Source organism: Pseudophryne corroboree, chromosome 11, assembly GCF_028390025.1.
Source record: "Pseudophryne corroboree isolate aPseCor3 chromosome 11, aPseCor3.hap2, whole genome shotgun sequence".
NCBI classification, from domain to species: domain Eukaryota; kingdom Metazoa; phylum Chordata; class Amphibia; order Anura; family Myobatrachidae; genus Pseudophryne; species Pseudophryne corroboree.
Window position 1 is genome coordinate 262608311 of NC_086454.1, and position 13049 is coordinate 262621359.

The window sequence follows — 13049 nt, forward strand, 5'->3', positions numbered from 1 at the left end:
ACAAAAGGAGGCTGAATATGCAGTACTCCCTTCACAAAAGTCTGTACTTCAGGTAAAGAGGCCAATTCCTTTTGAAAGAAAATGGTTAAGGCCGAACTTTAATGGAGCCTAATTTTAGGCCCAAATTCACTCCTGTTTGTAGGAAGTGAAGAAAACGGCCTAGATGGAATTCTTCCGTAGGAGCATTCCTGGCCTCACACCAAGAAACATATTTTCGCCATATTCGGTGATAATGTTTAGAAGTCACGTCCTTCCTAGCCTTTATTAGCGTAGGAATGACCTCATCCGGAATACCTTTTTCCGCTAGGATCCGGCGTTCAACCGCCATGCCGTCAAACGCAGCCGCTGTAAGTCTTGGAACAGACAGGGACCTTGTTGTAACAAGTCCCGCCTTAGAGGAAGAGGCCACGGATCTTCTGTGAGCATTTCTTGCAGATCTGGATACCAGGTCCTTCGTGGCCAATCTGGAACAATGAGAATTGTTCCCACTCCTCTTTTTCTTATTATCCTCAACACCTTGGGTATGAGAGGAAGAGGAGGAAACACATATACCGACTGGAACACCCACGGTGTCACTAGGGCGTCCACAGCTACCGCCTGAGGGTCTCTTGACCTGGCGCAATATCCTTTGTAGCTTTTTGTTGAGACGGGATGCCATCATGTCTATTTGGGGTAGTCCCCACCGACTTGCAATCTGCGCGAAGACTTCCTGATGAAGTCCCCACTCTCCCGGATGCAGATCGTGTCTGCTGAGTAAGTCTGCTTCCCAGTTGTCCACTCCCGGAATGAACACTGCTGACAGAGCGCTTACATGATTCTCCGCCCAGCGAAGAATTCTGGTGGCTTCCGCCATTGCCACTCTGCTCCTTGTGCCGCCTTGGCGGTTTACATGAGCTACTGCGGTGATGTTGTCTGACTGGATCAGAACTGGTCGATTGCGAAGTAAAATCTCCGCTTGACGTAGGGCGTTTTATATGGCCCTTAGTTCCAGGATGTTGATGTGAAGACAAGTCTCTTGACTTGACCAAAGTCCTTGGAAATTTCTTCCCTGTGTGACTGCTCCCCAACCTCGGAGGCTCGCGTCCGTGGTCACCAGGATCCAGTCCTGAATGCCGAACCTGCGGCCCCCTAGAAGGTGAGCACTGTTTAGCCACCACAGGAGAGATACTCTGGCCCTGGGGGACAGGGTGATCCGCTGATGCAATTGCAGATGCGACCCAGACCATTTGTCCAATAGGTCCCATTGGAAGGTCCTTGCATGGAATCTGCCGTATGGAAAGGCTTCGTATGTTGCCACTATCTTTCCCAGAACTTGAGTGCAATGATGTACTGACACTTGTTTTGGTTTCAGCAGGTTCATTACTAGAGTCATGAGTTCCTGCGCTTTTTCCGTCGGAAGAAAAACCCTTTTCTGGTCTGTGTCCAGAATCATGCCCAAGAAGGGCAGACGAGTTGTAGGATTCAGCTGCGACTTTGGAATATTGAGAATCCAGCCGTGTCGCTGTAACACATTCAGTGACAGTGATACGCTGTTCAGCAACTTATCCCGTGATCTCGCTTTTATGAGAAGATCGTCCAAGTACGGGATAATTGTGACACCCTGCTTGCGCAGGAACACCATCATTTCCGCCACTACCTTGGTGAAAATTCTCAGGGCCGTGGAAAGCCCAAACGGCAACGTCTGAAATTGGTAATGACAATACTGTACCGCAAATCTCAGGTACGCCTGATGAGGAGGATATATGGGGACATGCAGGTATGCATCCTTTATGTCCAGAGATACCAAAAAATCTCCCCCTTCTAGGCTGGCGATAACCGCCCTGAGCGATTCCATTTTGAACTTGAACCGTTTTAAGTAAAGGTTCAGGGATTTTATATTTAAAATGGGTCTGACCGAACCGTCCGGTTTCGGAACCACAAACAGAGTTGAGTAGTACCCCTGCCCTCTTTGAAGCAGGGGAACCTCTACCACCACTTGTTGAAGACACAATTTGTGAATCGCATGTAACACTATCTCCCTTTCCAGGGGTTGTTTCGGTAGGGCCGATTTGAAAAACCGGCGAGGAGGCACTTCTTCGAATTCCAGCTTGTAACCCTGGGAAACTATTTCTATTGCCCATGGATCCACCTGTGAGTGGACCCAGACGTGGCTGAACAGTCAAAGACGTGCCCCCACAGGAGCAGATTCCCTCGGGGGAGCCCCAGCGTCATGCGGTGGATTTTGCAGAGGCCGGGGAGGACTTCTGTTCCTGAGAACTAGCTGTGTTATGCAACTTTTTCCCTCTGCCCTTACCTCTGGCAAGAAAGGACGATCCACGTGCTCTCTTGCTTTTATTGGAACGAAAGGACTGCATTTGATAATGAGGCGCTTTCTTAGATTGTGAGGGAATATATGGCAAAAAATTTGATTTACCTGCCGTAGCCGTGGAGACGGGGTCCGAGAGTCCCTCTCCAAACAATTCCTCACCCTTGTAAGGCAACAACTCCATGTGTCTCTTGGAGTCGGCATCACCAGTCCACTGTCTGGTCCATAGGACACGCCTAGCAGAAATAAACATAGCGTTTATCCTGGAACCCAGTAAACTAATGTCTCTTTGAGCATCCCTCATATACAAAACCGCATCTTTTATATGCCCTAGGGTCAATAAAATGGTATCCTTATCAAGAGTCTCAATATCCGTTGATAAGGAATCTGTCCATGCTGCTACAGCACTACAAACCCAGGCCGACGCAATAGCCGGTCTGAGTAACATACCAGAATGTGTGTAAATGGACTTCAGGGTAACCTCCTGCTTGCGGTCAGCAGGATCCTTGAGGGTAGCCGTATCTTGGGATGGAAGCGCTATCTTTTTTGATAAGCGCGTCAAGGCCTTATCCACCCTAGGGGAGGATTCCCACCGTATCCTGTCCTGCGACGGGAAAGGATACGCTGTTAGGATCCTTTTGGGAATCTGCAGTTTTTTGTCTGGAGTTTCCCACGTTTTTTCACATACTTCGTTCCGCTCATGTGAGGAGGGAAAGGAGACCTCAGGTTTCTTTCCTTTATACATGTGTACCCTCGTGTCAGGGACAGGGGGTTCCTCAGTTATATGCAATACATCTTTTATTGCGATAATCATATATCGAATACCTTTAGCCACCTGTGGCTGTAATTTTGTATCATCGTAATCGACACTGGAGTCTGAATCCGTGTCGGTATCTGTGTCAACTATTTGGGATAGTGGGCGCTTCTGAGACCCTGAAGGTCCCGGCGACATAGGGACAGGCATGGGTTGACTCCCTGACTGTGCCCCAGCTTCGGCTTTGTCTAGCCTTTTGTGCAATAAATTAACATTTGCACTTAAAACATTCCACATATCCATCCAGTCCGGCGTCGGCAACGCCGACGGAGACCTAACATCCATAAACTCCCCCTCCTCAAGTGAGCCCTCAACCTCAGACATGTCGACACACACGTACCGACACACCACACATACCCAGGGAAGCTCTTTTCTGAAGACAGGTTCCCCACCAGGCCCTTTGGAGAGACAGAGAGAGTATGCCAGCACACACCCCAGCGCTATATGACCCAGGAATAACACAGTAAATTAATGTTTACCCAGCAGCGCTGTTTTATGTATTTGCGCCAATTATGTGCCCCCCTCCCCCCCTCTACTTTAAAACCCTCTGTCGCCGTGTGTCAAGCAGGGGAGAGTCCAGGGAGCTTCCTCTCAGCGGTGCTGTGGAGAAAAATGGCGCTGGTGAGTGCTGAGGGAGAAGCCCCACACCCTCGGCGGCGGGCTTCTGTCCCGCTCAATTTTTTCAATACATGGCGGGGGCTCTTTTTATACATGTACAGTGCCCAGCTGTACATGTATATATACATCTGTGCCATAAGAGAGGTTTATATTGCTGCCCAGGGCGCCCCCCCCTTCCCTGCGCCCTTACAGTGATCGGAGTGTGTGAGGTGAAGGGTAGCAATGGCGCACAGCTGCAGTGCTGTGCGTTACCTCAGTGAAGATCCAAGTGTCTTCTGCCGCCTCAGATGTGTCTTTTCCTCACATACTCACCCGGCTTCTTTCTTCCGGCTCTGCGAGGAGGACGGCGGCGCAGCTCTGGGACGGACGGCGAGGGTGAGACCTGCGTACCGATCCCTCTGGAGCTAATGGTGTCCAGTAGCCTAAGAAACAGAGCCCTGAACTCAGAGAAGTGGGTCTGTTTCTCTCTCCTCAGTCCCTCGATGCAGGGAGTCTGTTGACAGCAGGCTCCCTGAAAATAAAAAACCTAACAAAAATGCTTTCTTACAGGAAACTTAGGAGAGCTCCTGAAATGCACCCAGTCTCCACTGGGCACAGTATCAAACTGAGGTCTGGAGGAGGGGCATAGAGGGAGGAGCCAGTGCACACCCAGAGTCAAAGTCTTTCTTAAAGTGCCAATGTCTCCTGCGGAGCCCGTCTATCCTTACGGAGTCCCAGCATCCTCTAGGTAGGACGTTAGAGAAAAGTATATATTTTAAGATATCATAATTTAAGCAGCAGAGGACACTGACCTAATGGGGAGCATTACATGGGTCGAAGCAATCTTTTGGATATAAGCGATACAGTGGCTGCACAGTCCCCTGCTTCATAATTCAGAGTGAAGAAACTGCTTGCTTTATAAATGTAAATTGTGTCTATTACCTGCAAAGGTCTGTATGAAAAATCTTACGCAGATAAATATACTTTCAACGGACCATCTGTCCACTAATGCAAGTGGAAAAGTAAATATATACTAAAATTGTACCAGTACTGAACGTATGCAAGCACCCAATCATGACATCTGTCAGGTAGAGGGAACATACTCAGAGACTTTACAAAAAAAGTGAGACAAACAGTGGCGCACGCAGGGGGGGTCCCGAGTACCCCCCTGATGAGCTAAACTTTACATTTTTGAGACGGAGACAGCAGTGTCTCCGTCTCTGTAAAAGCTGCGACCGCGGAGCTGCTACAGTAGCAGAGAGCAGTGTAGCTCTCTGCAAAGAGCGTGTCTGGGGGGAGCTGCTGGCCGCACATGCTCAGCCACAGCAGCTCCCTCCGTCCTCACACGGCCCCAGCGCACGAGTGGTGAGTCTCATATATACTGCAAACTTAAAGTTTCTTCACCTTAAAAACCCGGGAGTGCCGCCTTTTTCTTTATGTATGTATGTATGTATGTATGTATGTATGTATGTATGTATGTATGTATGTATGTATATATATATAAAACCCGGCACTCCACCAAGTAATTGGTCTTGGTGCCCTCGCATTTAGAAATGCAGACAATCAATGGTGCGGCACTCACGGGCTCTTAATAAAGAAATCACAGACACCAGCGGTATAGTGAACTTCAACTTATTCCTGACGAAAATCCATACGGGATTGAAACGTTGAAGTCCACTATAACGCTGGTGTCTGTGATTTCTTTATTAAGAGTCTGTGAGTGCCACACCATTGATTGTCTATGTGCCCTCCACTAGGGGATGTACCCCTACTATACAGCTATGAACAAAAGAGGCGGCACTAGGAGACTTGTATCCAAACACAAACGTGTATTGTGAGGATAACGTCACTCGTCCAGCGGAAGTGACGTTGCGGTTCCCGGCTGCGTGACCTAGGCAACGCTGAAAACAATAACATACATCGTTACAGACATGGCCGCTCATTAATGTAAAATTACGTGCATGAGCGGCTTGTGTCTGTAACGCTGTTTGTTATGGTTTTCAGCGTTGGCTAGGTCACGCAGCCAGGACCCGCAACGTCACTTCCGCTGGAATGAATGGCAGCCGGAAGTGTAATGGCAGACCCGTGGGCGCCGTGACAGAGGAGAACGCCGGTGGGGAGGTCCATGGGGGTAAGTTAAGGCATTTACTTGTCACTTGTAATTTGTTCTGAAGAAGGGGAGCACGTCCCCGAAACGTTAACCTCACAATACATGTTTGTGTTTGGATGCAAGTCTCCTAGTGCCTGTGTGTATGTGTGTGTATATATATATATATATATATTATATATATATATATATATATATATATATATATATATATATATATATATATATATATATATATATATATATATATATATATATATATATATATATATATACCCCCCCACCCCACGGAAACCCCCCTGCGTAAATCCTGCATCTGCCCCTGACAAAGTCTCTGTTTACTTGCAGATTGTTATCACTCACGAGCAGGGCCCTTTGCCCTCTTATGCCCCCTACAGACTCAGCGATCCGTTGATGAGCTGCCCGACGGCGGATACGGCTGACGGGCAACCCAGCAGCGGGGTGAGTGAAGTTTCTTCACCCCCCCCCCCCCCCCCCCGTCACCATAGCACTGCATGCTAATATGGACGAGATTGTCCATATTGGCCTGCATGCACAAGCGACGGGGCACCAACGATTAACGAGCGCGGCGCCACGCATCGTTCATCGCTGGTGCCTAGACACTGAACGATATGAACGAGTACTCGTTCATAAATGAACGAGAACGTTCATATCGTTCTGTGTTATCTGCCAGTGTGTTGGGCCCTTTATACAATCAACGGCACCGACCCTTGGGTTCATGCAATGCTGCTTCTGTGGGTAATTATGACTGTATGTGCGCAACAGTTACATAGCACGTGTCCTATGTTCTGCAATGTTTTGTACTGCAAGGGGTAAATTTACTAAAAATAAACTAACCAATCAGATGCTAGCTATCATCTCCCTTTTGCATCCTAGCAGACAGAATCTGATTGGTTGCTATGGGGCAACACCTCCACTTTTCTGTTCTAGAAGCTTTAATAAATCTAACCCCAAGCCTTTTGCACATTTTCTGCTTGCGCATTTTGTAAGGAGCTACCATCACTTCGGCGCCACATAAAGAAGAAGAATGTAGTGCTTACACTATTCAGAAGACATAAATAATTACAATATAGACAGTGAATATTAATGCGTGCCCAACTGGTACAGTACCAAGCAGCACCTCTCTTAGCCGTGGCTACAAAGCTCATCATTCCTCGCCAGTCGCTGCTCTGCGTGTGGTGATCAGATGCACTGGTACTAAAACTTATGAATACAATGAATCTGTCCTGCGGAGCTTACACTCATATATAACAGAGCGAGCCAGTTCCACACAGCAGATCTGCCTAGATAAAGAAGTCATTGCTGTGAGCAGCCACTACATCACGCAGGACAGGGCAGTGGATCCCAAACTCGGTCCCCAAGGCTCCCTCACAGGCTAGAGTATAAGGATAACCATGGTTGAGCACAGGTGTTTCAATCAAAACTACTGAGGCACTAAGAAAGTCACCAGCTCTCCAGAATGGACATCCTTAAAACCTGGACTCCTAAGATGCCCTGAGGACTGAGCTCGGGAAGCAGCACCGGCAGAAGATGAGCGGGAAAACAGCAGCCGGCAACACGGACAGAGCACATACAGTATGCTGCATGCACCATGTCCTCCTGTAAAGCGCTTTCTAGCAGCACCGACGCACATCCCCCGCCCCGCTGGCACTTATACCCACCTCTGCAGCTGCCGACTGTTCTGGGCACTCTTGGGCGTCGGAGCCATGGCGCTAAAAGCCCGGTTCTTCAAACAGACCAATCGCAGCAGCAACACCGCCAGTCCTTGTCGCCTTCTGTCTGCGTGACGTCATCTCCAGGCGTCCTCCTCCCTAACCAACCACAGTACTATAGTAGTAAAACTATTGGTTGGTTCTATATCGGAGTGGCTGAAGGGACCTTGTGACGTATTGAGGGGAGGGGCTACGTCACCAGGGGGAGGAGCTACGGACGAACAGGGTACCCGAAAAGTACCCTCGCGGGCTCGCTTCGCTCGCCACGCTTCGGGCACGGTGGCTCGCTTCGCTCACCACCTAATTACTAAAGGTAATAGTTGGTGGCGTGGATAATAGAAAACGAACTATCCCGCTGGCCTAGCTCCTCCCCCTTGCGTCGTAACTCCTCCCCCTTACGGAAAAGGTCCCTTAGCCCACTTGATTCTAGCATCTACCATAGTTTTAGTACTATGCCCTCTAGCGACCACCAACAGCCCCGCCTTTTCCTCACTGCTCCTAAGTATCTGAATGGATGTTCCTATAATGATGGACAGGTCGAACAGCCCCTTACAGCTCAGGCAGGTTCCTGTTCTTATGTAAAGAGGATCGTCAGAACACAGCGACCAGCTGCTGGCACATGCCCATGTGTTACCCCACAGGTGACAGCAGGTAGGTTGTGGGATAGATGGATCTCTTGTGCTATTTCACTCTTTGTTTCATAGTCAGCTGTGGCTCAACAGCTGCTGTGTGGCACTACAAGTCCCAGCATGCACTCTAAGTCACCCTGCTCGCATTACATGTTGACATTTATGGTTCCACAGCAGTTTGGGATCCCCTATAGCCCCTGCTGCATTCAGTGGTGTTACATAGGTAGCAGTGGCCTTGTACCCTCCTGCAAGGTCACACGCCTATGATACGCCCAGTATATACTTACTGTCTCTGGTGGGCAGAGGATGGCACAGTCACTGCTATGCCACATATGTGGCTGCATTCTCTGTGCTGTGGTTGTCGTGTGCAACTGACTTACACAATGGGTGTAATTCAGAGTTGATCGCAGCAGCAAATTTGTTAGCAGTTGGGCAAAACCATGTGCACTGCAGGGGGGACAGATATAACATGTGCAGAGACAGTTATACCCCTTTTCCACCTGTAGCACGGGTCGCAGCCAGGAGCCTGACACGGCTGCGACCCGTGCTACAGCCCCCTTTACCACAGCGCTCACCAACCCGGCATATTGCAAGCTACCTGGGTAGGATTCCCGGATCACTTGATCCGGGAATTTGCAGGGTGACCTTTTCAACTAGAAGAAAACACGGGTAAATGCGCGGCCCCGCACATTTACCTGTGTTTTTAAAGCTAGTGGAAAAGCGGTATTAGATTTGGGTGGGTTATTTTGTTTCTCTGCAGGGTAAATACTGGCTGCTTTATTTTTACACTCCAATTTAGATTTAAGTTTGAACACACCCCACCCAAATCTAACTCTCTCTGCACATGTTATATCTGCCCCCCTGCAGTGCACATGGTTTTGCCCAGCTGCTAACAAATTTGCTGCTGCGATCAACTCTGAATTAGGCCCAATGACCGGCATTGTTAGTTTAAACTTTTTTCATTTATTTTATTTTAACACTGTCATTATGATTTTTTTTTCCTCCTTACGTCCTAGAGGATGCTGGGGACACTTCAAGAACCATGGGGTATAGATGGGATCCGCAAGAGACATGGGCACTGTAAGACTTTAAAAGGGGTGTGAACTGGCTCCTCCCCCTATGCCCCTCCTCCAGACTCCAGTTAGATTCTGTGCCCAGTGAGACTGGATGCACACTGAGGAGCTCTCCTGAGTTTCTCTGAAAAAAGACTTTTGTTAGGTTTATTATTTTCAGGGAGACCTGCTGGCAACAGGCTTCCTGCATCGTGGGACTGAGGGGAGGGGAGAGAAGCAGACCTACTTCTGTGAGTTTCAAGGCTCTGCTTCTTAGGCTACAGGACACCATTAGCTCCTGAGGGTCTGATCGCTAGGTACCCCTAGATGCTCGTTCCCGGAGCCCGCCGTCACCCCCCTTACAGAGTCAGAAGACGGGTGAGTAGAAGATCAGAAGACTTCAGTGACGGCTTTGAGGTACCGCACAGCGGCCGCGCTGCGCGCCATGCTCCCACACACACAGCAACACTACAGGGTGCAGGGCGCGGAGCGGGGGGGCAGCATAAATCCTCATTTAAGTAACTGGCAAAAGTGATATATAGTGCCTGGGCACTGAATCTGAACCCCGCCAGTATAAATATTTGAAAAATAGTGGGGCTGAAGCGCGCCATTAAGGGGGTGTGGCTTAGCCCTCACAGCTCTCATCAGCGCCATTTTCTCTCACAGAGCTGCAGAGACGCTGGTCCTGTCCTCCTACACTGCTATACAAGTAACAGGGTGCAAAGGGGGGGGGGGGGGGCTGTCCAAAAAGGTGGCGCTTCCGTCTCCTGACACGGCAGCCCTAAAAGAACCTGTGGATCGTAAGCAGGAAAATACATTGAAATCCATTTATGTCACTACGGGTACGCTACTCAGTTGCATCAGCGTGGGTTAGTAGCGCTATTGAAAAGTGGTCAGATAACTTGTCATCTGAGTTTGATACCCTGGATAGGGATAACATTCTTTTGACTCTGGGTCATATCAGGGATGCTGCAGCCTACCTTAAGGAAGCTGCGAGGGACGTTGGCCTTTTGGGATCAAGAGCCAATGCTATGGCAGTCTCAGCTAGGAGAGCATTGTGGATTCATCAATGGAATGCTGATGCTGACTCTAAGAAGGCTATGGAATCTCTGCCGTATAAAGGTGGTGTCTTGTTTGGTGATGGCCTCCCTGACCTGGTGTCTACGGCTACCGCGGGTAAGTCATCCGTTTTACCTTATGTTCCTGCACAACAAAAGAAAATGCACCACTATCAGATGCAGTCCTTTCGGCCCAATAAATACAAAAAAGGACGAGGGTCTTCCTTCCTTGCTTCTAGAGGAAGAGGAAAGGGAAAAAGGTCACCAGCTGTGGCAGGTTCCCAAGAGCAGAAGTCCTCTCCGGCTTCTACCAAATCCACCGCATGACGCTGGGACTCCTCTGCGGGAGTCCGCACCAGTGGGGGCACATCTCTGACTCTTCAGTCATTTCTGGGTTAGTTCGACCCTAGACCCATGGGTATTAGAAATAGTGTCCCAAGGGTACAAGCTGGAATTTCAAGACGTGCCCCCTGGACGATTTTTCAAATCAGCCAACCCAGTTTATCCTCCGGACAGGGAGGTGGCATGCGGTGCTATACAAAAACTATGTCAAAATCAAGTCATTGTCACGGTGCCCAGTCACAACAGGGAGAAGGCTTTTATTCAAGCCTGTTCGTGGTCCCGAAGCCGGACGGCTCGGTCAGACCTATTCTGAACTTAAAATCCCTCAATTTCTATCTAAAAAAAATTCAAATTCAAGATGGAGTCTCTCCGGGCAGTGATCTCCAGTCTGGAGGAAGGGGATTTTATGGTGTCGGTCGACATAAAGGATGCCTACCTACACGTCCCCATATATTCTCCACATCAGGCTTACCTGAGGTTTGCCGTTCAGGATTGTCATTACCAATTTCAGACGTTGCTGTTTGGTCTGTCCACGGCTCAGGGTTTTCACCAAAGTTATGGCGGAAATGATGGTTCTCCTGCGCAAGCAAGGAGTCACAATTATCCCGTACTTGGACGATCTCCTGATAAAAGCGAGGTCCAAGGAACAATTACTGCAGAGCGTGACGCACTCCCTGACAATTCTGCAACAACATGGTTGGCTCCTAAACTTGCCAAAATCACAGTTGATTCCGAAGACAAGACTGTCGTTCTTGGGTATGATTCTGGACACGGAATTACAGAGAGTTTTTCTTCCAGTGGAAAAGGCTCTGGAAATTCAGAACCTGGTCAAACAGATTATGAAGCCAGCAAGAGTGTCGATTCATCAATGCACTCGGTTGCTAGGGAAGATGGTGGCGGCCTACGAGGCCATTCAGTTTGGCAGATTCCATGCCAGAGTGTTTAAGTGGGACCTATTGGACAAATGGTCCGGATCCCATCTGCACATGCACCGACAGATAATCCTGTCTTCCAAAACCATAATCTCACTCCTGTGGTGGCTGCACAGCTCTCACCTCCTAGAGGGACGCAGATTCGGGATCCAGAACTGGATCCTGGTGACCACGGATGCGAGTCTCCGAGGCTGGGGTGCAGTCACACAGGGGGGAAATTTCCAGGGAAAATGGTCAAGCCAGGAAGCTTGTCTACACATAAACATTCTGGAGTTAAGGGCCATTTACAACGGCCTTCTACAAGCGGAACATCTTCTTCGCGATCTGCCCGTCTTGATTCAGTCGGACAACATAACAGCAGTGGCGTACGTAAACCGCCAGGGCGGAACAAAGAGCAGAGCGGCAATGGCAGAAGCCACAAAAGTTTTCCGCTGGGCGGAAAGGCATGTAAGCGCTCTGTCAGCAGTCTTCATTCCGGGTGTAGACAACTGGGAAGCAGACTTCCTCAGCAGACACGATCTCCATCCAGGAGAGTGGGGTCTTCATTAAGAGGTCTTTGCAGAAGTGACAAGTCGTTGGGGAATTCCTCAAATAGATAGGATGGCGTCTCGCCTCAACAAGAAACTTCCGCGATATTGTTCCAGGTCGAGGGACCCTCAAGTAATAGCAGTGGACGCCCTAGTGACACCGTGGGTGTTCCAGTCAGTCATAGTTATAAAGCTCATAAGAAGAACAAGGGTTCAGGCAATCCACATTGTTCCAGACTGGCCAAGGAGGGCTTGGTATCCAGATCTTCGGGAATTGCTCATAGGAGATCCCTGGCCTCTTCCTCTGCGAGAGGATCTGTTACAGCAGGGGCCGTGCATGTATCAAGACTTACCGCGGCTTCGTTTGACGGCTTGGAGGTTGAGCGCAGGATCCTAACCCGAAAGGGTATTCCCGGTGAAGTAATTCCCATACTGCTTCAGGCTAGAAAAGAGGTAACGGCGAAACATTATCACCGTATTTGGTGAAAATATGTGTCTTAGTGTGAATCCAAGAAGGCTCCTACGGAAGAATTTCAGTTGGGCCGTTGCCTCCATTTTCTGCAAGCAGGGGTGGATGCGGGCCTAAAGTTAGGCTCAATTAAAGTACAAATTTCGGCTTTGTCAATTTTCTTTCAAAAAGAATTGGCTTCCCTTCCGGAAGTTCAGACTTTCGTGAAAGGCGTGCTGCACATCCAACCTCCCTTTGTGCCCCCAGTGGCACCATGGGATCTTAACGTGGTTTTGCGGTTCCTGCAATCTCATTGGTTTAAACCTTTTACGTAAGGTAGAGTTGAAATTCGTCACTTGGAAAGTGATCATGCTGTTGGCCTTGGCCTCTGCAAGGCGGGTGTCTGAATTGGCGGCTTTGTCTCACAAGAGCCCCTATTTGATCTTCCATGAAGATAGAGCGGAGTTGAGAACTCGTCAGCAATTTCTACCTAAAGTGGTGTCAT

The 13049-nt window shown here is 49.1% G+C and overlaps 2 protein-coding genes across 5 annotated transcripts in view; one reads left to right on the forward strand and one right to left on the reverse strand.

Moving 5' to 3' along the window:
• The window catches only part of CENPN (centromere protein N), a 110872-nt gene extending 102341 nt beyond the window's left edge, over positions 1-8531 (reverse strand). Inside the window, exon 1 of one of the 3 annotated variants that reach the window (XM_063945367.1) lies at positions 8473-8531. Coding sequence is in view for 2 of the 3 variants with exons in the window: in XM_063945368.1 (XP_063801438.1) it covers positions 7506-7552 (47 nt within the window). In the remaining variant the exon portion in view is untranslated. Of the gene's footprint in view, positions 1-7505; positions 7838-8472 lie in introns of those variants that run through there. The other 2 variants (XM_063945368.1, XM_063945366.1) reach the window with 2 other exon arrangements.
• The window catches only part of CMC2 (C-X9-C motif containing 2), a 49807-nt gene continuing 44615 nt past the window's right edge, over positions 7858-13049 (forward strand). The window contains exon 1 of one of the 2 annotated variants that reach the window (XM_063945370.1): positions 7858-8207. The gene's annotated coding sequence lies outside the window, so the exon portion shown is untranslated. The remainder of the gene's footprint in view (positions 8208-13049) is intronic. The other variant, XM_063945369.1, reaches the window with a different exon arrangement.